The 26,546-nt window shown below is 41.5% G+C and overlaps 1 protein-coding gene across 6 annotated transcripts in view; it reads left to right on the forward strand.

The window, feature by feature from the left end:
• Slc12a1 (solute carrier family 12 member 1) overlaps positions 1 to 26,546 on the forward strand; it is a 77,973-nt gene that overhangs the window by 47,593 nt on the left and 3,834 nt on the right. For 5 of the 6 annotated variants that reach the window (XM_076929670.1, XM_034494866.2, XM_034494868.2 and 2 more), the window contains 8 exons: positions 2,349 to 2,489; positions 5,290 to 5,396; positions 6,746 to 6,828; positions 14,839 to 14,982; positions 18,102 to 18,233; positions 18,459 to 18,570; positions 20,136 to 20,222; positions 26,164 to 26,299. In XM_076929670.1, coding sequence (XP_076785785.1) covers positions 2,349 to 2,489; positions 5,290 to 5,396; positions 6,746 to 6,828; positions 14,839 to 14,982; positions 18,102 to 18,233; positions 18,459 to 18,570; positions 20,136 to 20,222; positions 26,164 to 26,299 — 942 coding nt within the window. Of the gene's footprint in view, positions 1 to 2,348; positions 2,490 to 5,289; positions 5,397 to 6,745; positions 6,829 to 14,838; positions 14,983 to 18,101; positions 18,234 to 18,458; positions 18,571 to 18,946; positions 19,173 to 20,135; positions 20,223 to 26,163; positions 26,300 to 26,546 lie in introns of those variants that run through there. The other variant, XR_013108785.1, reaches the window with a different exon arrangement.

The raw sequence follows: 26,546 nt of genomic DNA on the forward strand, positions 1-26,546 counted from the left end.
ATCCCTTTTAGCAAAAAAAAGATTCTACATAAAATATTTTTATGAGTTCTCAGTATGGCAAATTCAGTCATTAAAATAAATCTCTCTGGTGCAATTAATGTGTAATCCAGATTTTTGTACTACTAACAGACATACACTAGACTGTATTTCTTTAAATAAGCACCACTTTCCCCAGGGGCTTACAGGCATTGCAGGAAGGCTCAGAACTCTGACGGTCTGCCATCCTTCTAGCTGTTGGTTGTTCTTCTATCTAATGGTTCTTGTCAACAGTAAATGACCCTCAATGCAACATTCCTTCCTCTTCTTCTAGTGGGTGCCCAAGGAAGGAAAGGAAGAACTGGTAACAAAAATGTGCTGACATTCTGGAGGCCTGAGGGAAACTTCTCCTCTACTAGCATGTCTTTCTCTGGTCCAGGACTTCTGGTTCAATAATCATCCTCCTGATGTCTTGATCTTTTCTGTCATCATTGAAGGTTCTTGCTTTTTGACTAATACATGACAATCCAACTGTTTCTGTAATATTGGTAACTTCTAAAACATATACCAGAAAACAACTAACTATACAAAGAACATGACCCAGTTTATACAGAATTCTAGAATGAAAGGGCCTCAGAGCCCAACTACTGCTGTATGATAGCAATATGTGCTACATGGATAATTTAAAATTTTCTGGTTGCCAATTAAATTGACAAAAAGATATATCAAGTTATTTTTAATAATTTCTCTTGTTTAGCTCAAATATGTTCAAAATGTTATTTCAATATACAATCAACATAAATGTCAGTGATATTTTTTACACATATTTGTGTACCAAGGCTCTCTTAATATGAATTCCATTTCAAATGCTGAGTAACGACATGTGGCTAGGAGCTGTTATGGTTGGCAGTGATGACTCAGCAATTGCCTTATTTAATAAATATATTGGTCCTCAGGAGAGGATGTCCATTGTATCAGGGAGTCAGTCCAGAGCCACAGTTAAATCCAGAACTCTGTCTCCCAGTTCAGTTTCATTCCAACTGCCCCAGAGCAAATACAGTTTAGAATTAACCTGGAGTTTCAGTGAGATTATAAACATTCATTTGCAATGATAAAAGTCGGATGTAGGTAGGACCTAGTACTTTTCAAGCTTAGTACTAGATACCTTATTTACTTATTTAAAATAACCATGCAGGGAATGGGGTGTTTATCCCCAAATCCAGAATAAGATTTCAAATCTGAGAGATAACCCATGAACTCCAAAGTAGTCAAGTGAAGGGCTAGACAAGTTTTCTTGTATCCCAAAGTCCTTCGTTTCCCACCAAAGACCATTAAGACTGTCATTTTAAATGCAGTGTGAGGAACCAGTAACATCTATGTCACCTAGAAGCTTATTACAAATTCAGATGCTTAACCCCCACTCCACACCCTCTAGGAGTTGTCAACTACATGTTATCAGGATCTCAAGGAACTTGCATGAAATCTACAACATCCAAACATAATACAACTCTCTCTGTAGACTGAAGAAAGTAGGTGCTCCATCTGTCCTGCTAAACACTAAGGCAATAACCAGAAATACCCTTTGAACTGAGTTAAAACATGAGAAGAAAAGAGCTAACTTGGACCTCTATGGAAGAAGAGTTGCTAGGCAAACACTGGGTCTCCAGAATATAATCTTGAGATGCCAAGGTGCTTTAGCACCACCATGCCCGCCTCCCTTTCTCTAAGCTTCTCTCACTCCCCTTACATCGTAGACATGTGATCTTTTGTCCCCACTCAATTCACTAAATGAGGAAGAAGCATTAACCTGCCCAACTATAAATGTATCGATTCAAGGGAAGAGTGGTAGAAGGGAATTCTTAGCAATCAAAATGCAGTGCTCAGACACTTACAAAACTGTCAGGATCTGTGGCTTGGGGCAGAATTTGTGGTCCAGAATACTCGGGGGTCCTGAGAGCTCGGTCCATTCTTAACATTGGGATCTAGCTGAGATTTCTTTGAGGTTCATAAGCATGGCTCTCACTGCTGAATCACAGGCTGGTTGTGAATTCATCCTGAGCCTCCTGGATCACATCCTATTCTCCTTGTGTTCTATCAAACCCTCGGCTTTTCTTTCTGTTCTGCACAAGGCAGTTATTTAAGTGGGTATTAAAAAGCCAGGATATTTGGGTGTGAAAGTGAATCATGGGAACAGGACAGGTCCTCTCCCAAAACAAGCCTCATTCTGGGCAAGCCTCATTTAAGGAGGTGCTTTTGCTTTGGTCCCATCATTTAATCTAATGGGGCTTTACTGGTTGCTTTTGTCACCTGGTAACAGTAGTGTGATGTATAATAGTGGGGCTGCTAACCAGTATTTCTTTGTGTCCTTACAGGGACCTCGAAAGCTGTGTGTTAAAGAGATGAACAGCGGCATGGCTAAAAAACAGGCCTGGCTTATAAAGAACAAAATCAAGGCTTTCTATGCTGCGGTGGCAGCAGACTGCTTCAGGGACGGTGTCCGGAGTCTCCTTCAGGTAAGGCAGGGAGTGAGCACAGAGGCTGAAGACAGCATCCAGGTAGACGATCCTAAAACCAATGGCTAGAGTTAGGCCAGTCACAAGGAAGAATAAGAGATCAAGGCAGGTGGTCAGGGAACCTCAGGTGAGGCAAGCTGGAACACAGGCTGAGGTTCTATTACCAGTAGGAATATTCCAGTAGGAATGATCTACTGGAAATAGAAAATCAGATGCCTTGGGCCAGCATCACTCTGTCCTCATGCTCACTGAAATGCAGATGTGTTCTGGAGGTTGAAGACGTTCCGAATCCTATTAAAACTTCAAACTTGTGCGTCTTGTACAGGACGTAGCTACAGTCCAGTTGGGCACTTTTTCTCTTTTTTTTTTTTTTTCTTTTGCAAATGACGGGTGGGCAGCTGCTAGACTCCACTAATAAATGCATGTGGACCAGGGCGGAAAATCTCCCCAGCCTCGGGAATTATTTCCAGAACATTAAATAAATGTGCTCATCTCCACAGCTACATGCTGGAGTCTGCAGTCTTCTATCCGTCCCCTGTTCTTTCCTTTGCCCTTCCTTCTTCTACTTCTACGGTGACTATAGAAACTTGTTCTTCAGCTCTCACCTCTGTAATTTGAAGAAAAAAAAATCTTTAAAACAATTCAAGAGACTCTCTGAATATAGCATTTGTGTATTTCAAAATATTTACCCAATGGCTCCAAAGATGTTAGATGACATGGAAGAAGGCAATAAACGGTTATCTGGGAGGCTAACAGACACTCAAGAAAAACTGGCTCTGAACTTGCAACATTCCAACCCCTTCACAGTGCTGACTCTGTTGATCAGCCTTTGTAGTGACAGCTTCTTTCTAGGAGTTCTATAATACTAACCAGACTGGCAAGATATGCCCACTCCTGTAACAGTGGCATGACTGTGATGGAAATAACCAACCACTTTCTCCTTGGATTGGAAGCCTATTCTATAGAAGGGAACTCATGCCTTTTAATACAAACCCAGTAAAGAGCCTGTAGCTAAAAAAGATCATAGACCCCAAAGGAGAGAGTGCTTTTCTCATTTCACTAAATTGACATGATGTTTATTATATTCATAGATTAGTGCTGGTCTCAGCCTTCATCAGAGAAGCTTCTTTTTGCAATAGGTGTTACCTAATGATGAGACACACTACTAGTTAAAGTATGAAGAATAAATTTCTATGGGGTGCTAGGCTCTAAAAGGGTTATCAATATCACCCACTCCAAGGCTCATGAACAGCACAGGAGAGGGGAATAGAGACTGTAAGAGTCTGGGGCCGAGGTTGGACTGCTACAAAACAGTGTCTTCTGGATATGATGCGGGAAGCACACCCATGAATCGCTGAAACTGTGGTTATTTGCACAAGACCTGTACAAAATCTGACCTGTTACTATTTCATTGTGTGGGGGGGGGAGGGGGCTCATGAAGCCCCACCCCTTATAGAAGGACTATGGGCAATGTATAGGTGCTGGAAGAGGGAGGTCATTGTCTTCAATTTATAGGTGTATTCACCTATAAATTGACCATGTCCAGTTAGTAGCCTCAGATACATTCATGCTCATGCAAGTGACCACATTTTACACTCAGTGGACTATGACGATGGCCATTGAATCTGGTGGAGGCCTGTTAGAGAGAAAAGCTTCAGCAGAGGCAAGGGGTGGAAAGGGGAAAGGGGGGAATAAAAATGCCTAGATTTCAGCATAGACATGGGGACATTTGTCAAAGAATTTTTAAACTAGTCATGAAAAATGAAAGTAAAGAAATATACAAATAAATGTTAAAAAAATGAACATACAGATTCACACGAAGCATATACCAAGTGTGCAGAAGGACAGGCTGATGTTAGCAATCCTTGATTTTGCCCATGTCCTTCTGTTCAGGACTATGTCCCCTAGAATGACTGGTCCTGGTAATTTCTTTAGTATATTCATGTCCAAGGTGACCTCTCTTCATGCTCAGCTCTCCTTATTTTTGTTTGTCAGTATCCAATTAGACTTGTAGACTCAGAATAAATGCCACCTCTCCAGGAAGCTGTAGCCATCAGGTGGAGCACAAATCTCCCTTGGGGCTTCCACAAGACTCTATTGCATTTATTCTTGAGTTACAATTGCTTATGTATATCTTGTCTCTTCTACATTATTCTAAGCCCCTACCACCAGTGCCTTAACTATCACTTTGCAATTAATACAGACTTGGTAATATTACTACATTAAATGTGATTGACTGGAAGTCACATCTTGTCCTCTAAAGATGACTGAAGTTTCTGATATGAAATATAACAGCTAAGGACACAGTCATTCAAGAGCATTCTGTTTGGGAAGTGCATCTCAGTTATTTTCAGCAAGCAATATGAGGACATCTTCAATGGTCCTTGTATACAGAGATCTCCAAAATGTGGACTTTTGTTGTTGACGTCATTTTGAACATCCCAGGTGGAAATGAGATCTGAACCACTGCTATAACATGTACATTGATAGTTAAGCCAACCCTAGCTTGACTTTAAATTATTGAACCATTTTAATGAGTGTGTCAGAAGTAATGCAAATGACTGCTAATTTAGCAAGGCTACATTCCTGTCATTTGAAATCCATTTATGACTGAGATGATTTAAAGCTGATCTTCCTATTTTATGCTTGGGTACGGGCATGAAGGACATGCATTAAGATGTAATCTAATCTTCAGAATCTTCAGAACATTACTTCAGTGCTCTTTGACATCATTTGTCATTTGCAGTAGTATTTTACTGGCATGATAAGGATGGCTCATGTGTTTATGTCCTCTGTTTAGGCCTCAGGCTTGGGGAGAATGAAGCCAAACACTCTCGTGATTGGATACAAAAAAAACTGGAGGAAAACTCCCTTGTCGGAGCTTGAGAACTATGTGGGAATCTTACAGTAAGTGATGGCTTGGGGGACCTTTGTTTATAATGTGCTCACCAGGGCAGCATACAGTCTGTATGCACAAAGCTCTCTAGCAGCACATCCAGTTGCCAGAGAATGCATTCTTCTGATCCTGTACATTCTTTAATAAAGGAGAAAAACCCACACCACCAATAAACTCTGGATGGAGGTGGAGTAGCAGAGGAGCTGGTGTGGGGTGATACTGGAGTCAAGAAGGGACAAATGTATAAGGTTCTAACTTAAATGTCTATTTACTAGATTAAAGGATATGTAGAGAGGGGAAGGGAATTTTTCTTGAAAACATTTAGAATCCAGGTTTGGCTATTTTACCAACAAACAAGGTGGAGAAAGAAATCTAAGCAAATTTCAGAACTTTGTACATCCTCAGGGTCTAGTAATTGATGCAGCACCCCTGTGGTCAGCCCCCACCCCCCACCTCAAACAGCCAATTCAAAGGATCCAAACGACGGAGCCTAGTCACATCAAACTGAGGAAGCCTCTGGCTCTTACAACACATAGCAATTGGCCTTCTCAGTAGTAAACATTAAATAACACAAAAAAGCAATAGGCTTGCTTTCAGATTGACAACATGTACTACAGGAGATGAGATAAACCAAACAGCTTCCCCTTCTCTTCTACATCCTTAAATCTCTTTAGGCTGGTGCAGAGAAGGCATCAGAGACATCTGCAAGGATTTCCATGGGGAGGCACAGCTCTGAAGGGCCTGTGAGGAGTCCATGACAAAAGTTCCACAGAGACACTGGAAATGTGTTTGTTTGTTGACAGGGTTTCAACTACATAGGCCTGGCTGTCCTGGAAGTCACTATGGAGACTGGGCTGGCCATAAACTCAGAAAATGTCTGCCCCTGCCTTCTGACTGCTGTACTGAAGACATTTTAGGCCGTGAGCTTGGTGTCAGACATCACTGAAGATGTCTTCCCAATGGCAGAGAGGGAAGGCTGATAATCAAAAGATTTTGCAATCTATAAATGTTCCATTCTAAATTTATCAGATTGTTTTGATCACCTAATAACATATTAATTATTTAAAAGTATGTAGAGATTTCTTAACAAAAATATCTAGCTGGTGGGACTATTTGAACATATCGGCTTCAGAGTGAATAACTTACTTACCTCTACCTAGAATTTATGTTTTAATGGCACAAAGGAGAAACAAACAAATGAAACAAAACAAAAAGACACTGGATCTTAGCTGTATTCTAAAGTGAATTTTAATAGATTCACAATATCAAAATCCGAGAGATGAGTTTAATGTTTACTCCAAGTGTAAAGGTTAAAGAAAACATTGGACACATTCCAATGTTGTTTTGTTTCCTATTTCAGCGATGCCTTTGACTTTGAGATTGGCGTGGTCATAGTCAGAATCAGCCAAGGGTTTGACATCTCTCCAGTTCTCCAGGTACAAGGTAAATATTTTTCATATCCACTCAACAGATGGTGAATTGTTTTAGGTGGTTGGATCAGAACAGTGCTGAGCGTAAATAAAACGATTATGCCTTAGCCCATGGTGTATGCACGCCCTCCGTGCTTTCTCATGGCTAACACTCATGGCCTTTGCCTTGGTAATCAGAGATGTAGTCTAACTCAGGGTAATTAATGATTTCTCTTATTTCAATACCACAAAGCCAGCATGAAGGTAAATAAACACCTTCAGTAAGTAGCCTTCCAAATTAATTTTTGCAAGATGTTTAACAAAATGAAGGTTTTTTTTTTTTTTATTTTCCTCATTGTTGAGGCCCACACTGCCCAGCTTGGGGGCCACTGTGTCCCGGCCTGAGCTGCTGCTCCAGTCTGCGCAAGAGAGAATAGGGATAGAGGGGAAAGAGACCCAAAGAATGGAGACAAGACAGAGGGTCTGATCAAGTCTCTAGTCTTGTTTAATGAAAGGAAATCCGGGGTATTTATATGCTTTGCCACGTGCCTTGTAGTTGTGATACCATGTGCATCTTGCAGGCATGGATACCACATACCACGTGCACCTTGCAGCTGTGGGCACTAACAACAAAACAAGATATGTGGGATACTTTTTTTTGTGTGTGGTTTTTCGAGACAGGGTTTCTCTGTGTAGCCCTGGCTGTCCTGGAACTCACTCTGTAGACCAGGCTGGCCTCGAACTCAGAAATCCGCCTGCCTCTGCCTTCCAAGTGCTGGGATTAAAGGCATGCGCCACCACTGCCCAGCAAGATATGTGAGATAAACAAGATGTTTATCAGAGTGTGCTCAGCTGTTATAGGCTGTTGAAAACAAGTCTCTTGTCAGGGTATATGGCTGGAGATGTTTGCAAAGATGATAGCCGCTTTCTGCTAGGAGTTGGCTCCCAACACCCCATGGCAAAGCATATATTTGCTTTTAGGTGACCAAGAACTGGTTTGTAGCTGACGAGAAATGAATAAAATGAATCGGAATGTGTCATGCCTGTGGATCACTAATCTAACGCACAGGTAGAAAGACTCACTCTGACCAGCAACTGTTTCTTCTCTATAGATAATTTGGGCACTGCCATGTGGGACACAGCCACCCTCAAGCCATGGCAAGTGGCCTAAGGATAATTATTTCAGTTAGCACCTCGATACTGAAATTCTCACTTCCTGAACCATGAGAAACAAATTTTCATTTCCTCTCTTTAATGCATGGTGGTTCCATGACTGTCCCTAGGAAATGAAGGCAGAAATTATCATAGGTAAGGTAGAAATGGACATCACAACAATGCAAATACAGCCCAAGAGAGAAGCTAGGAGGGAGCCAGAGAGGTAAAAGGATCCGGTGATTGGGTTCAAGAGAGCCATGGGCCATAATCAGCATTATCAGAGACAGCAGTTAAGCCCAGTTACAGTCTATGAAATATATTGGACATGGCATACGTAATTGTAGTCAAAGAGATTTCTCTAGAATTATTATAGTGTTGAAATCCTTGTTCAGATCTTGCTTAGGCAGCCATATTGTTGAGGTGTCATGGGAAAAACTTCCCTGTCATGTCTAGGAAACACACTCTCCTGCAGCAGATCTCCTGGTCCTCTGGCTCTTCAATCAATCATTATGCCACCGCTTCCACGATGTCCCCTAGGCCTTAGATACAGGAGCTGTGTTGTAGATGTAGCAGTTGGGGCTGGACAACCCACGGTCAGTTCTTCTCAGGTGTGGTTTCTGTAATTCTCCCCATCTACTGGAAAGAGAAGTTTTTTGGATGAGGACTGAAGGTTACACTTAAGGACATGAGGATAAGCCCTTAGAATTCAGTTAAGAATTATGCTGCTTTAGTAAAGTGGCAGTAGTATGTTCTCCAAGATCCGTGACTTCACCAGCCCTGGGTAGTTGGCTAGATCTCCAGTACCAGGAGTGATCTCCCTCTTGTTGAGTGGGCCATAAGTCCAAATAGAAAGCTGTTGGTTACTGCCAAGACATAAGTGCCACTATTGCATCTTACCATCCTGGTCATTGTTGAAGTTCATGGGCATCAGAGCTGGGTAAGGCTACTGACTGCTTCCCTCCTGTGGAAGCTTCCATAGAACCTTCTGGTACTATAAAAACTAGTCCTCAGGGATAAGGCTTTTGGTTGGGTCCACCTTGTATTCTCCAAGCCCCATGTTCTATTTACTTTGATTTTTTTTCTGGCTTTGCTGATGTTGTTTTTTCTATCTAAAAAACAAGAACAATAAACACAGCTTGTATTTAGATGATGCATTTGCTTTATTATGCATTTGTGTATTATGTTAGTCTCTTGAAGCTGATATATGTGATGGAGCTGAATACATCACCTCTACTACCCCTTACTGCTCCAGGCACCAGACATTTCTCTGAAGCCACTACCAGAATGTGTAGCATTTCTCAAGGAAGCATGAAGCATAGCTTCTTTAAATTTCCCAAAGAACAAGTAGTGTTTAGATCAACTTTGATGTTTGAATTCTTTTCTCTTTCTTAACCAAGAAAGGGAAATTACAGTTAGATGCTAGTAAAATAATTATAAGGACCAACTGTCTAGGTAAACAAAAATTCAGTGTCACGCACATACCCAGAGAACATGTGAGATAAAAACAAACATCATAATGACGGACATTAGCTTGATGCCACAGCACCACGCTTTGTCATGAAGCTTTAGTGATCTATGGCACAAGCCTCATCATAGATTTTGGATTAGAAGAAACAAACTTGTAGTTCATTATAATACACTGTAATATAGGGCTTAATAAGAGCCTGATAAATCTTCGGTATTGCATTACAGTATGTTAATGATTATCATCAGAGCTTTCCCAACATGCACCACAGTGTCATCACAGATTATAATTTAAGGGAAACATTAACAATTCAGAGCCCATATACTACAGTTAATAAAACAGTGAGCAGAAATCAGCTTTCTAGGTAATTTACCAGCTAATGGCAGTCGTTTCTATACTGTGTCACAGACTCACACGACAATAACTTTTTGTATAAATAAGATCGATGCTCATAACATTATAACTCGTTCACTGCGGCAAGTCACCCGGTACTGATGACTAATGCTGCTTCTTAATAAATTAATTTATTGCCTGACAACACACCAAAAAAAAAAAGTGGCATTTCATATTTTTCACATCCCAGAGGTATTTAGCAAGTTTGCCAATTACAACAAAGAATCCAGATTGCACTGGTAGTAAACAAAGTGATAGAGTGTGAGTCGCAATTGAGTACCCTGTGTAAGTACCAAGCGATTTATGACCCGCTCAGAGCACGGTGATACGGCTGGGTCTGATCGAGTGGCTTTGAAAAATAAAGACAGATGGCCGAGCAGTAAATAATTGCTTGATTGGAAGGCAAGGACTGCTGCCTTCTATCCAGCCTGACTCCACCCGGGGTTCCACGTAAGCGTGTGTGGCTTCAAGTTGACTGACCAAGGAAAGAGTTACAATTTAATAAGGAATAAAGGAAGAAGAGGCTGTAAGATGGGCGGGGATATGTCTGCCCTCTGGCTTTCTCTGCTCCTCCTTCCGCTGTCCTTAAGAGTCAAAGCAGATGGTAAATTATAAACCCCTAAATGACATCTTTTTAAACAATGACATGGTAGGACACATGAGGAAGTTTTGACAACTAAATCCAATTTTCGAAATACAGTCTCTCCAGTCAGTTACTGTGTGGCCAGTTTATGGAGCACTTGGGAACACAGTGGCCGCTATTCAAAGCAACTTGGGTATCTGGTCTCACTAGAGTTGTTTTGGGGTGTGCAGGAAGAGGGTTATTAAAAACCTGCTCTCAACTGACAATCTAAAGGTCATTGACTCTCTCCACTACAACCTTGGGGTTCTCTCTCAAACTCTATAAAATAGAAGGGCAGACAGATATCATGATTGAGTGACTGAAGAAGAGTAAAAAAAACAGCAGTTCTTTTATTTTGTTTTTGTTTGTTTGTTTGTTTGTTTTTCAAGACAGGGTTTCTCTGTGTAGGCCTGGCTGTCCTGGAACTCACTCTGTAGACCAGGCTGGCCTTGAACTCAGAAATCCGCCTGCCTCTGCCTCCCAAGTGCTGGGATTAAAGGCGTGGGCCACCACTGCCCAGCTTTTGTTTTGTTTTGTTTTGCTTTGCTTTGCTTTGCTTTGCTTTGCTTTGCTTTGCTTTGCTTTGCTTTGCTTTGCTTTGCTTTGCTTTGCTTTGCTTTGCTTTGTTTAAGAGCAGCAGTTCTTAACCTATAGGCCTTGACCCTGTGGGGGTCAAACGACCTTTTCACAGGGGTCCTCTAAGAACACCAGAAAACAGAGATATTTACATTATGATTCATAGCAGTAGCAAAATTATAATTATGAAGTAGCAATGAAGATAATTTCATGGTTGGGGGCCAATACAAAATGAGGAAGTGTATATATTAGAGGGTCCCAGCATCCAGAAGGTTGAGGACCACTGTAATCAGGGATTAAACAATAGGCTATGGTGGCACATTCCTGTAATCCCAGCACGAACAATGCTGAAGTAAAAAGATTAGGAGTTGAATGAGAGCCAACCTAGGCTACGAAGTGAACTTGAGGCTAGCTGAGGCTACAAGACTCAGACAGTGAGTGGAGGCAGAATCTAATGATAGAATTAGACACAGACGACATGGACTGTCAATGCCCAAGTTTCCTTTATAATGGAATGCAAACTAAAACCAGCTCTCCCCACACACCAGCATCTGCATCGAAAGCTTCCTAAATATTATAATTCCTAAATATTCAAAGTGTAGTTGTAGCTGAGCAGAGGAGCACAGGTCTGCATTCCCAGCACTTGGGGTGAGGAGACAGAGGTTAAAGACAGCCTCAGCTGTGTGAAGACTTCTAGGCGATAGAAGAAAACCCTGTCTCAAAAAAACAAAACACAACAACAACAAGGCAGTAGTGATGGTGGTGTTGGTGGCTGGCTGTAGAATGAGGAATCTTTCATGTCACCCCCCTGGCTCCATTAAGTCACCTCCTCCTTTGGTTATTTTTTGCAAACAAAACTAGCCAGTCTCTCTCTTAAATGTTTTAGCAAAGGCTACTGTTCTTCCTGCCCCTCATTTCCAGTGCAAACAGAGGTGTGCAGTACATCAGATGCAATTTAAAAACCAGACCATCAAAGACCACTTCTGTTTCACACTGTAATGTGGAGAGTTGCCCAGGACAGGGGTCTTCTATCTCCCACAAAGTAAATAATGAAGAATCATCTCTGACGAAAACTTGAAAGCTCACTGTGCAGCGGAGATGGCTCTACTTGGTGGCCCTGAGACCCAAGATGGCCAGGCAAGCTGATTTTAGCTTTCAGAATAGACTTTGCAAGCCTGTCTGCTCTACACGGGAACTAATGAATTTAAATCATAGAAGCAGACTTTGGGCTGTGTCCTGGGCCTGGGTTTCTGCAGTTTGCTTGTCCTGGAACAAACCTCGAGAGTAGCTCAGAGAGTAACTCCTTTACAAAAGAAGATGTAAACCATCTTTGCCCAAGAAGAGCACTAGTTGGAGTGCACAGTTAGTAGCTAAAGACCGGGTGTGCTGGAGCCTGTCAAAGAAAGAAAAGGGAGGAACCCCTCCCCTGTGCTGCTTATAGCTGCCTCCGGGAAATTCACAGCAGAACTCCTGGAAACACATGTCCCCGCTGGAGCTCTGAGAGGCCTCCCTAAGATGACATGTTCCAGAACCATCGCTGGGGGTGTGGCTTGGCATCCTGTGCCTGCAAATGTTTTAGTTTGTCTGATGAAGAGGCTGGCAGTTAATAAAAACAACTGTTAAGTAATCTTAACAAGCCACAAGCAGGGCTTCAGGCTAAGAAACACATAGACTGACCGTCAAACTAACCTCTTTGTACTCAAGTCCCCTCCTTGCTCGTTGATAGTCACATACATTATTTAACCTCTTTGAACTCTGGTTTCTTCGTGTATAAAGCAAAGAAAATAATTGTAGCCCCTTCCAAGCTGTTCGGAAAAGAATAAACCATAGCACCCAGAGAGTGTGCAATAAGCAGTGTTCAAACAGCACCTGGACCTCTCAAATGCTTAGTTTGCTTTGCATGAGAAGATCCATTTCCAGAAGAAACATAAAGACCCTGCCTGATGAACACATTTCTCTCTTCTTCCTGAAGCTCCAAGGCAGGCTGCCGTTTATTCGTTTTATGAAGCTCAGAGGGGTGGGAAAAGGAAAGCGTTCTGATGTTTCAGTACACGGAAGGCCTGAGGCATAGAAAGAGTGAATGACTGAAGCCACAGAAAGCCAGCTGCAGAGCTCTTCTGGGTTGTGGCCCTGCCACAGTGTAGATTGCCCTCACCATTTAAAGTCAGGGCAAGCACGACCTGCCCAAACTCTAACACCATCAGCCAAATTCCCCAGCTTTCCTAGGCTGCTCATCTGAGAACCTTTGAAGCTTTGGGGAGATCACATGGGTGACTTGACTCTAAATCTCATGCCACTGGCAAAAGATTAATTGCTAAAACCTGGAAAGGGGCCAGGTGGTTCTGAGTAGCTGGATAACAGCAGCATCCAAAGGGTGTGGTGGTGGTTCTGACGGATTTAATGTGGAATCGCCCCTTCGCAAAGAGCTAAGGCAGTGTGTTCTGAGGGCCAACATTTACAGAAGCCTAGCAGGGTTTTGTAACAGGGAATCTACATTTTTCTGCATTCTCCCTTGGAGCAAGGCTTATTTCCCAAGGCTGGATTCTCAGCAGGCAATGAGATAGGAGATCTGACAGAAGTTGAAGAATATGCTTGTTAGCTCAGCACTGTTAACATGACTATTTGTAAGCTCTCACTTGCTAAGGTCAAGGAGAGATTATATATTACATTATGGTGTAAAGAGAAGGGGAGGGAGAGATAGGAGAAAGGCAGAGAGAGATGGAGAAGGAGGAGGAGGAGAGAGAGGGAGGAAGGGGAGGGGGATGGAGAGAGAGGGAGGAAGGGGAGGGGGATGGAGAGAGAGAGAGAGAGAGAGAGAGAGAGAGAGAGAGAGAGAGAGAGAGAGAGAGAGAGATCCACTAGGAACTTTCCAACACAATCAAAACTCAGAAAAGCTAAAAAGACAGCCAGATACAACATCAAAATCCTGAACCTTCTGGAGGAAATTTTACACAGTTTGACTCTTGGTTTAGACTCAAGCATTGTGCATGACTTTTCAGCTGATCGCTGGCATTCTCTCAGAAACCTTGGCTTTCTTTCGTCCTTTGTCTCTGGGTGCTCACATCATAAGGTTGTTCTGTTTTTTCCACTTAGGAGACATAACCAGCGCCTGATATTTTGTTCACTGCAGTTTTGTGTTCAGAGACTAGAGAACTTGGTTATAAGATGGTTATCTGTCTGTCATTTGCTCCCCATCCCCTTTGGCCTTTTGAGACAGTCTTGTAGTAGCCTGGGGCTGACACTAAACTTGTGTAGCCAAGGAAGACCTTGAAATCCTGGACTCTCTGCCTTCACCTCCCAAGGGCTGGGATGACATGAGTGCGCCAACATGCAGTACCATGCTGTGGTTCTTGCTCTTAGTTGTATGTTTCAATTCAGAGGACTTGCTATGTGCGAATACCTAACCAACATACATGCCCAGCATATGTGCCCAACACACAAGCCCAGCATACTTCTGCAATATTATTACGTCTGCTTTTTGAAAACCTTACCTGGTAACTTGATCCTTAAGTCAGTGATTCAGCAGTGGCATCATCTCACTAGATGGGTTTTCTGGGTGGTTTAAATAAGAAGTAGCCTTTCTTGCCCTCACAAATAAAAGCCCCATGACTTCATGCATGGAGCTGCTTTTCTGAACCAGCTGTTACTACTTTCTGAATACAATTTACTGAACGAATTACTTTTTAATGATCAGGACAGAAAAGTATCAAACCATGTGCATATTGGCATGCATCCTATTGTATAATCATACGAGATGCTAGATTATGTATGAGATTGTTCCTAGAAACCTTGTTCCTCCGAGTGAAGCCGTTGACCATGTCTACTCTCTTCAGATGAACTAGAGAAACTGGAACAGGAGAGATTGGCTCTGGAGGCCGCAATCAAAGACAACGAGTGTGAGGAGGGGAAGGGGGGCATCCGAGGCTTGCTTAAGAAGGCCGGCAAACTGAACATTTCCAAGCCAGCCCCTAAAAAAGGTGAGCACTTTAGATCTTAAGAGCATGACTTCAAGATGGGCACATGGCTGAGTATCACGAAGGGGCAGAAGAAGCATCTGAGACACTGGGTATGGGCAGGCACCAAAATATTTCTTTCATGAAAGCAGCATCATGAAGCACTTTATGCCTCCCTACTGTTAAAACATACAGCTAGAAACATCCCTGTCACTAACCAGAATGAGAGTCTGGGCGCAATGCTCACATGGATTCCTGCCTGTAGTTTTAGTTTAGTGGTAAGCTGACAAGACTGGAAGACATCCTGAGGCTAGAGAATCAAAAATGAGAGAATTTGTTGAAGTTGTAGCAACAGGAGACTTATTTATCTACCTGCTTTTGAAAATTCCCTTCTTTCCCAATCAAGAGTAAGTTTGATTTTTAATCAGGTCCACAGTGACCTCTGCTGGTCGAAAATCAGAATGCGCACAGAACACCAGAGCCTGTCACTGGTGTGAGATCACAGAGTGACTGGTTCACTGTCAGTCCAGAGGCAGGACTCAAACTGAAGCAAAAATAAGCGCTTAAAATTTGTAATTAGAACAAGGCTTTAAAAATTATTTCTTTTCCCAATACTGTCTTATTTATAATATTAATCTCTATTAAGAGACACAGTCTGGAAAAGCAATGGAAAGTTCAAAATCAAAGCTCAGTCCTCCGCTCTTTCTATTTGAAAGGGTCACACATTTAAGCAAGGCTTGATCTGGTCCTCTGTCACTGCGCTTGTTTTGGTTAAGAGGTACTTTTTCTGAATGTCAACCTTCCATGGTGTTCAGGAGAAACAAAGCCATAATGCTGTGTCGTTTAATGCCTAGGGGTTCAAGCACTGCTCTGCAGGGGGCAACACCCCCGGGGCTTGAGGGGTGACAACTCTTTTAAGCTCTAGATCAAGCCCAAACCTGCAGGCTCTCCTAACAATTCCTCCAGACGCTTTGATTTGCATGGAAGTAAGGGCAGAGTTTGGTCCATTCTACAAATAAATTTACTTTCTGTCTCAGCGGTCTTAAGGATATAAAAACAATCTGAGATACTTGCTTTAGAATTGACAGGCCCAAAATATGGCAACAGAGGAGAAGAGAGCAAAGCATCTTCAGAACCTGCTAGATCAGAGGGGAGCTCTGAAGAGGCTTTCTCAGAAGAGGCTTTCAGCGATGCCCTAAGCAGTGTGCCAACGCTGCCTCTTTGCATTAGAGCCAGGAAGTAACAATTCTCAAAGGCAAGGAAACTAGAAATAATACGGATGGCATGCCAAAGAATGCCCAGTGATGAAGGTTAGGAAACAGGCCTGGTTCGCCCAATACTCCTTCTCTGTATCCATGTCAGAGTCAAAACCTTTTAAACATGGTGCTGGAGAGATGGCTCAGTGTCTAAAAGCACTGGCCATTCATCCAGAGGACCCAATTCCTAGCACCCACATGGCAGCACACAATTGTGAACTCCAGTTCTAGGAAATGTAACATCCTCTGCTGAACTCCAAGGGTACACACATAAAAATAATAAGTCTGGGATTGGAAAGATGGCTCAACAGTTCTGTTCTTCCAGAGGACTTAGGTTCAAGCCCCAGTACCCACATCAGGTGGCTTAAAACCTGTAATTCCAGCTTCATGAAGAGTCAATACGCCTGACCTATGTAACACATGTGCGCACACAGATACACATAGAAAATAAAAATAATCTTTAAACAAATTAATAAATATTTTAGTAAAATATTAATCACTTCTAAGTATTATATATGCAGCCATCCTTAATTAAAACTAAAAGCTTTTTTTAAAAAATCTCCATGTATCCTGGACTTATTTTTTTTTATATCATTTATAAAACTTCACACAACTCAAGGAGTTTTGCTTTAGCTTCACAGAAGTCTTGAAAAAGAAACATGTGAGCCGAGCTTGTGAATTAGAATTCAAGATGACTATGGTCCCTGAAAAACTGAAATCCAGACTTTCATGGGGCAGAATTGTTCTTAAGTGAGTGAACTTGCCAGTAAAAGGATAGTTTATTCATATGTGTGTGTAAATGTATGTATTATGTATGGATGGTGGTGCACATTGTGCCTGTGTGTGGAGGCCAGAGGACAACCTTGGGTGTCATCCTCAGGAAAGCCATCTATCCCTTTTGAGGGATGGCCTCGATAGCCTGGAATTCTCCAAACAAAGCAGGCTGGTTGGTCAGTGAGCTCCAGGGGGATCCATCTCTCTGCTGCCCCACACTCACACCCACACCCAGGGCTGGGACCACACAAGGCTGCCACCATTCACGTCATTTTTCATAAGGCTCTTTGAAGCCAGCACTTTGACAACTAAGTGATCTCCCAGTCCCCTACTCCTTGTCTCTAGAAAAGCCAATCACCACAGGTTCTAATTTAAATTTCTGAAGGTTGGGTACCTACTTAGTGCTGCCATGTGCTGTGGTCATAACTGGCGTGTAACTGGGCTAAAACTTTGCATGAGAAAGCTCCCTTTGTAGCTTGCTTCTTCTGAAAAGAACCTTTTTATTAACATACAAGATTAGGGTTCGTTATAGTATTTTTCAAACAAGGCTTGATTTTGATGTTTCTTTCCTCCTTTGTCCCCCTCTCCCCCCGTCTCTCGAACCCTCCCCTTCCCCCTGGGAGCCCTCTTCCACATACATGTCATATGTGACACCATTCTCTCCTCCCAACCATACTCATAGAAACTCCTTATTCTTTCATGGTCTTCTGAACAAACCAAAATGGAATAAAAACCCTCTTAAAGGAGGCAAGATTTACTTTGGCTCATGATTTCAAGATGAGCCACCATGTCTTCATCTCTGGCAGCAGAAGCCAAGCAGATAGGCCCTACAAATCAGAGCCAAGCTATAATGTTAGGACCGCCCGCCCCTCCACTGAACTACTTTCTCCAACTCTCCTCTTAAAGGCTCCTCAACCTCCTCAAACAGCACCATTCCCCGGGGGTGGGGGTGGGGGACTTAAAATATAAGCTTCTTATATTTGGGGTATCTTTGGAGCTTAAGCCACCACATGCCTAAATTATAACTCTATTTTGAGAATAAGGAGCTAAAACTAGCCCGCTGTTTCTGTCCTCAAAAGACAAGTAGATTCTCTACTGTGTCCTCCATTCCAGACGGCAACATCAGCACCATCCAGTCGATGCACGTCGGGGAGTTCAATCAGAAACTGGTGGAAGCCAGCGCTCAGTTTAAAAAGAAACAGGGAAAAGGCACGATTGATGTTTGGTGGTTATTTGATGATGGAGGTAAGCTGTCCAGAGTGTTCACTGAGGAGCAGGACTCCTGCCGTGTTATCTTAACAAAGTTCATGCATATGAGAAGAGTGTCAGTTTGAGAGCCCTGTTTCTGAGTTCCCAATGACCACAAGTCATTCAACAGCTACGATAACGAGAACAGATAAAAATAACGCTCTCGGGTTTTTTCTATCAACTTCTCTCATCCTTTCTGTGGTAATTTGCTCTTTACTCCAGGGTTAACACTGCTTATCCCATATATCTTGACTCTCAGAAAAAAATGGAAAGATTGTAAGTTAAGAATCTATGTTGGAGGAAAGATCAACCGCATCGAAGAGGAAAAAATTTCGTGAGTAATTTGGGACTCACCTTTCTGGACTCTGAGGACAGGTTGTTCTGTTGACTTAAATGTCTCTGAGAGAGCTAGGTACGGTGGTGCATACCTTAATACTCAGCACTGGAGAGGCAGGGACAGGCAAATCTTTCTGAGTTTGAGCCCAGTCTGGTCTACAACATAGGGAGTTCAAGGCCAACCTAATCCACAGGTTGAGTGCTTGACAAGCCAGGAATATATACTGAGAGCCTGTCTCAAAAGGAAGAAAGGAAGGGAAAAGGAGAGGGAGGGAGGAAGGGAGAGAGTATGAGGGAGAGGGGGAGAGATAGACAGACAGACAGACAGATAGACAGAGACTTTTAAAGTAAAGTTGCATCATACATCTTTGTAGATTTTTCATTAATGCAGCCACTGGGACCTGAAGCATTCATGTGAGAAGAAAAACAACCAAGAGCATGGCTTACTCATACTGCCATGGGAAACCTAAGGAGACCCCAGCGGCTCTTGGTCTGGCATGCAGACTTAAGTCCTGAGCTCCGTGACTCCCAGATCCCGGCAATAAAGAGAGGACTCTCGTTCCATCGGTTTTCATAGTGTCTTCTCCCTCTGAGGAGAATGTAATTATGGTTTACTCACATTTTATAGCTAGGACATAATTATATTTATATATTTGCTTTCAATGGAAACCATTACATGTTCATGCAATAGTATTGCATACATTGATTCCTCTTAAGAAGTGGATAGGGCTGGAGAGATGGCTCAGTGGTTAAGAACACTGACTGCTCTTCCAGAGGTCCTGAGTTCAATTCTCAGCAACCACATGATGGCTCACAACCATGTAATGGGATCCGATGCCCTCTTCTGGTGTGTCTGAAGACAGCTACAGTGTACTCATATACATAAAATAAATATATGACTATTTAAAAAAAGAAGTGGATAGACAGACAGATATAAAGAGAAAGAAACAAAGAGAATAACAAAGCAAACTGAAAATCATTCCAATGACAAGTCTGGGAATCTTTGTACCACATTTACAAGATTTCTGTAGCCTAAAGTTAAAGTTACCAATTTCCAGGGTAGAACAACATATAGCCATATACTATTAGTCTGTTGAAAACATTATAAAAGCTTCCTCAACAGAAATTACTGAGTTCTGTTTTACATTCTTCCTCAGGAAGATGAATACAGAGTCCCCTTTGCTCTCTCAGTTCTCTGTACGACTGGGATTTCTCATTTTTATCTCTTGGATTTTATTTTTATGACAAGGTGTCTGTGAGTATGTCACGCCAGCCTGGAATTCTCTGTGCAACCCAATGTGGCCTAACTCACAGTGCTCCTACCTCGGTGCACTGAGATAGCAGGCATGTGCCACCTCGGCTGACCGCAGGGGTCGCTTTATGCCTTCAGTGAAATACACTTAACATCTCCATCAAGTTTGCTAATGCAAATCAAAACTGAAAAGCCTTTGTCTGAAAGCCACACTGATTGCTTTTGATACCTTAACTCAAACAGAAAGGCACTTTTGATAGAAAGTAATTACATAGGCACTAGTGATATGGGTTTTTTCTCTCTCTTTTCAGAATGGCTTCTCTCCTCAGCAAATTTAGGATAAAATTTGCAGACATCCATATAATTGGAGACATCAACATTAAGCCAAACAAAGAGAGGTATGAATTGTTTAGCAAGCTTGGCCAACCCCTGCTTCTCTTTCTTGTGTTACTTAACAAAGGGTGAAAATGTAATGTATTTACTGTAATGACTTCTTGATAGATGTTAAAGAAATGCTTTCACTAACTATAACACAGAACCACCCAGTCCATTTTAATAGAGAGAAGAGGGTTTGGTGAGAAGCTTGAGGAAAGGATCCCCATCCCAGAGCAACTTTTGGTTCCAGGGACTAAGTGGCTCAATGCTTAGGGCCTGTGAACTTTTAATGGAGCTTCTAAAACTATCTGAGACCTAGAGCGGTGATAAGCCCCACACCCAGAAAATAGAAAGCTGGCAGAGTTGAGATAATCATTTAAATGTCTTCAAAGCACGGCAGTCGTTGAGTTTCTCAATTCCATTACTATCTTAGCCATTTACAAAATGCTATAGGCCAGGCGGCTTGGCCAACCCACACGTGTGTCTCAGTCTGTAGGCTAAGCAATCCAAGATGAAGGAGCTTTGGGATATGTGTCTGTTGAGAAGTCTCTTTCTAGCTTGAAGCTGGTCACTTTTACATCCAATGAAGAAAGAATTCTGATATTTCTTTCTCTTCTACCAGAGCATTAATTCCCTCATGGGACCCCCATCCTTATGACTCTATCTAAAGCTAAGTGGCCCCTAAAGTCCCCACCTCCAGACTTCACAACATTGGTGGTTTAGGCTTCACCATGTGAACTTTGGCCGACTGCAAACCTTGCAGTTCATAACAATCATATCTGAAAACCACTGGTATCACAAGTTATATGTGTGCAGAGTATCTCAAAGGTGCAAGGATATTGCCAAGAATCATGGTCAATTTTAAATTAAATGAACTGATTAGACTTATAATTTAGCAACTATAGAAAGTTTTCGGTTGTTATAGTAAGTTATGTTTACTGTATCTTATGGATACAATTTAATACATTTGATTTAAAATAGACTGGAGGCCACAAAGAAAACCACACAGCGACACATGAAAGCTTCTAAGTGCCTGGGGTCCTACAATCCTATACGACCTTCTTTGTTTCTGCTTCCTCTGGCAATTCTTGACAAGCTATCATTCTACAATTCCTGAGTCTTCTCACCTCTTCCCTTCTTGTAATATAATGTTTCTTTTATGGATAAATATCTAAGAATACTAAGACTTACAATGAGCTGGGCAGTGGTGGCTCACACCTTTAATCCCAGCACTTGGGAGGCAGAGGCAGGCGGATTTCTGAGTTTGAGGCCAGCCTGGTCTACAGAGTGAGTTCCAAGACAGCCAGAGCTACACAGAGAAACCCTGTCTCAAAAAACAAAAACAAACAAACAAACAAAGACTTACAATGCATTTTATTGACCAGATAAACTTGAACTTTGTATTGTTTAGGGTGTCTATGAGCTCCCTAAAGCTACAGGTCAGGTATAATGCTTTACAAAGTACCTTCTCTAATAAGAAAGTTGAAACAAATAGGGCTAACCAGAAATGCTTTATAACATTTCCTTGTATCATACATACCTCACACGCCTGACATTCTTATGCTTCCGCACTCACAAGTGTATATACTTAACAATGTATTTATAATTCCCTCTGGTTAGTGGGACTACTGTTCTGATCAGATCTGGATTGTCGTGAGATCTCTTTTCATTTAAAGAGTTGTAGTTCATTGGGTCAATGCCTCATGGCATTTTCAGTCATGGGACCCAACAGGCTCATTGGGTAGCTTGAGTTGGTAAGAGAGAACAATGCTTCATAACAGAACAAGCTGAGCAAGTTTTAGCATCAAGCCCTTAGTGGCAGGATTTAGAAATCATCGTATAACATGGTCATGCCACTTTCCAAAATCTGGGGGGTGGGGTAGCCACTGCCTCTCTTTAAGCCCCTGTTCTATGCTAAGCACAAATTTGTCTCCCAAATTAGTCTTGTAGTAGTGGAATTTGTCTTCATTACTTATCTTCCTAAATGAGTGGTTATTTCCCTTGTTCTTTCCGTCTCAACCTGGTTTTTTCTTCTCAGAGAGTCCTGTTTCCTTCAGTGTTAGCCATCCTAGCCTCCATTCAGCTGATACAGCCACTGCCCTGTGTCCTTATACTTTCTGTTCTGTCACTGAGCGTGTGATATGTTACTTTTATGAACTGGCCTCCCCATTCTGGGAGTACCTAAGTGTTACAATACAGACACACATTGTCTTACGATGACCCTTGACCCATGATATCTTCTTCTCAGGGCATTTTCATTTTGCCCTGTGTCTAAATTCTATTCCAGATACCAATGGTGTCCCTCACACAATGCCATCCTCATCCTCAAAGAGAATTACTTCCATTCTGTAAAACCAATAAATTAGATTTCAGAGTCTTACAGACTTTCTCCTAGCTGTATCAAAGTTGCAAAAAAAAAAAAAAAAAAAAAAAAAAAAAGATACATCCATCTTTACTAAGGTAAAATAATCATGGTGCCTATTGAACACTGTCCTGAGAAAAGAGGCATCTGCCAGAAGGAGGATGCCGAAGAGCCATTCTCATCACTCATCCATCTACCCTCCTTCAGCCAGATTGCTTTGTAAAATGCCAAGAACCCTGCTGGCAACTCATACCCCAGGCTTTGAAAATGGCCCAAGTTTAGAACAGAAAGCAGTCATTTGGTCCATAGCACCAATGGCCTCTGGCAGCAAGTTGGGTAGTACAATCAAACAGAGAAAGTTCTTCTAGATGGACACAGCCACAGGCCACTGATCTAAGCCATCAAGAGAATACTGGCCCAGTGGCTGGAGAGATGGCTCAGCAGTTAAAAGCACTAGCTGCTCTTACAAAGGATCTAAGTTTAATTCCCAGCACCCACATGGTAGCTCACAACCATCTGTATGGGATCTGATTTCCTCTTCTGGTATTCTTGGAGTCAGAGCACCCATATGCATAAAATATGTGAATAAACAAATCTTAGAGAAGGGGTGGGGAAGAATACTGTCCCAATTTCAGCACCCATGGTGGCCTTCATGGCTGAGCAGTCTTTGTCACCATTAACAATTATCCCCAGATCACTAATTTTGTCTTACTCACCTGATGTTATACAAAGTCAGTGATTTGCTTGTGGAGACTAGTGTTAAATTATCTTACAATTATCTTTGGTAAATCTTTCAATAACTGTGAAATGTTGCTACCACAGAGGCATTTGATAGAACAAAAGGCAACTAAATGAGAAAATAATTGAGCATGAGAAATGTAGGATATATTGTGGTTAGATTCCATTTTTATTGTATAAACTGAATTAAAAGTCATGGGCCAAAGACAACAATCTTTATATGGAAATCAAGAAGAAACTGAAGGCAATTAACTAGATAATTTAGCTTAAAGATACTAGATGCTAGAGTAATTTTTAAAAAAAAAAAAAAAAAGAAAGAAAAAGAAAAAAGAAACACTATTAAAGATTACTGTGAAAGAAGAAATCTTATATTGACCAACCAAGGAGAAAAATTTAAATTCATATCCTATTTGTGAAATAAAAATATATCATTTCCTCCTTCCCTTTCCTCTCTCAGGAAGAGCTTTCTGCAGTTAAAATAATGCTAAACCTTGGTATGAAGAAAATGACGTAGCATGCAGGACAGTTATTAGATAATTTTAAAATGCTGAATTAAATGTTATTTATATTTAACAGCAGATATTACTGATATGTCTGAAAGTCAATGGAAAGGTACTTTGTAAAAAAAATCACTTGGGGTCTGAAGAGATGGCTCAGCATTAAGACCACTGATTTTTCTTCCAGAGGGCCAGGATTAAATTCTTAGGACCTACATGGTAGTCCTAATAACAATCCATAACTCTGGTTCTAATGACCCGTTCTGCTGTCCCTGGGTATCAGGCATATGTAGTGTATAGGCATGCATACAGGCAAAACACCCATATACATAAAATAAAACTAAATAAATCGTTCTCTTGTTTTCAATTTTAAAAAAGGAAAGAAAAATCAGGGAAAGGAGAGTGGGAAAATGTGCTGCTTTAGGATCACCTGGTTGGGACAGCAAAAGGGCCAGCTCGGGACAAGGAATCAGAGGAAGAATGGGCAAAGACAGCTTCCTCACAGTGCAGTGTCCCTTAGCCATGTTTCAAATACAAATGTGAGAAAACCTCATAGTGATTTAAATGACAGAAATGACTATCATACACAATCAAATACAAGGGTAGGCTGGCTTTCAATTAAATGACCTAGAAAATAAACTTTATAACAAAGAACTGATTCTTTTCCATTCTTCCTAGTCTATCTTCTTGTATAAAGCCATCAATCAAAGTTTATTTAGCTTATCAAAGCAAGATGACTGACAATAGCAACAAGGACTACATACTTGTTCCTGTGTGTTCAGTAGGAGAGAAAGTGTCTCTTTTTAGTCATTGAAGTCAGGGCTCACCACAGGGCCATCCATGGTAGGCGCCATAATACTGGGTGTATATTGGTGCAGAGAGAATCTAACTCTACAAAAGTAAGAACATGTAGAGTTTAAACAGTGTTTTCCATATTAAAACCAAGTTCTGGAGCTGGTCAACATGGTGCTGCCTTACTTTCCCAAGGCACTCTTCTACACCATCTGCTGCTCTCATAAGACTACCAGTAGCCATTGTCACTCCCTTCTATAGGCCAGGTTAGCTATGCTGAGGACAAGAGTTAGAGCAATAACTAGAGCAAGAATCCAGGATCTGAGGTCGGACCCCATCTTACTGACTGTCTTTACAGCTCTCTCAAGGGTGACACTGTTGGAAGTAGCAGCAAACCGAAGCATTGTTGAAAGAATAATAGGGTCACTTCAGTTCTCATCGTCTCCCCCACTTTCTGTGAGTCAGCACAATAGAAATCTATGACACTCAGTATCTCTTCAGTCCTTAACAGAGGCTTACTGGCAGAGACAATTTTGCTCCTTTGTAATCTCTGCACTTCTATCTGCAAATCCTAAATCAGGCCAACTGATGAGATAATTAAATTCATCACTTTGTATTTTAATGTCTTAACCCCAAAGCGTATGGATTCTAATTATCATTCATCCCAAAGTTACTAAATTGTAAGTAAGCTAAATTATATTAAACCAAAGAAAATTATTCATAGTCGAGACCTTCTCCAGCAGAGCTCTGAAGACAACTCCTTTCATAAATTATAAGCTTTACTTTGTACTGTGGTTTGAAGAATAAATCTTAAGAGATTATCATGTAAGACAAGAATGAGATTCTCCTTGCAATTTTTAAATGTTCCATAGCTCTCACACACAGCTTCTCGCTTTCTCCTCAATGATTTATTTTTAGATGCCCTAAGATGGCCTCAGATTTTTAGGCATTAAATGTTATTGATTTTTGTCCTCTCATTTAACACAAACATGAATAATAGTCATTGGAAAATCTCAGACAGCAACATCAAACACCAGGACAAGGACACCATTATTTTTGGCAGATATTTTTGCACAAGAAGTGTTAAGCCTGTGGGAGCCCAGGCTATTTTCCTATCTGTCCAAAGCCTCCTTAACAGTGGGCATTGTTAATTGACTTCTGGTGAGGAGGACGCCCAGCTCTCAATAAATAGAGGTCATCTCTCATCTACAGAAACTGATAGTCTCCCATTGATCAGCATAACAAGCAAATGGAAACTCAGGTGTGGACTTAAGTGTGTACAGCATAAGTGTGGCTTTAACCGAGTTATGCAGAAACCATATCTGTGCAGTAATTACTATCTACGTGTTCATGAATTAATAATACTGATGATCCCCACAAACAAACAAGGCCTCAAACACACCACTGCTTACTTTCACTACTGAGGGAGTGCTGTGCCCATGGTTTCCTCATTGTAAGTTCCCTGCAAAGATGACTCTTAAAAGATTTGCATACCATTCAGCTCTGCTTCCATGCATCTGTGAAATAATGAGTCCATTCCCCACTGTGAGGCCTCCTTTACAATTCCAATTTCAGCTGGAAAGTCTTTGAAGAGATGATTGAACCTTATCGGCTCCATGAAAGCCACAAAGATTTGACCACTGCTGAGAAATTAAAAAGAGAAAGCCCATGGAAAATTACAGATACAGAACTGGAAGCAGTCAAGGAAAAGGTAAGGACTTGTCTTTCTAAGTTTTCACTTTACTGTCTAATTAGATCAAAGAGATAACAGGGTTGAGTTCAAGAAATGAGACATCTGGTCAACCTGCCTTCCTGAGCACTCTGCATTTTTAGGTGCTTTTCAATCATATGACTGGATATAATCATTTAGAAAATGTTTTCATTTTTTCTAGAAAATAACTTGTTTTTAAGTTAACGAGTTATTGGTTTATATTGTGATAGCTCCTTTGAAATTTATT

Source organism: Arvicanthis niloticus, chromosome 2 (genome assembly GCF_011762505.2).
Source record: "Arvicanthis niloticus isolate mArvNil1 chromosome 2, mArvNil1.pat.X, whole genome shotgun sequence".
Lineage (NCBI taxonomy): Eukaryota > Metazoa > Chordata > Mammalia > Rodentia > Muridae > Arvicanthis > Arvicanthis niloticus.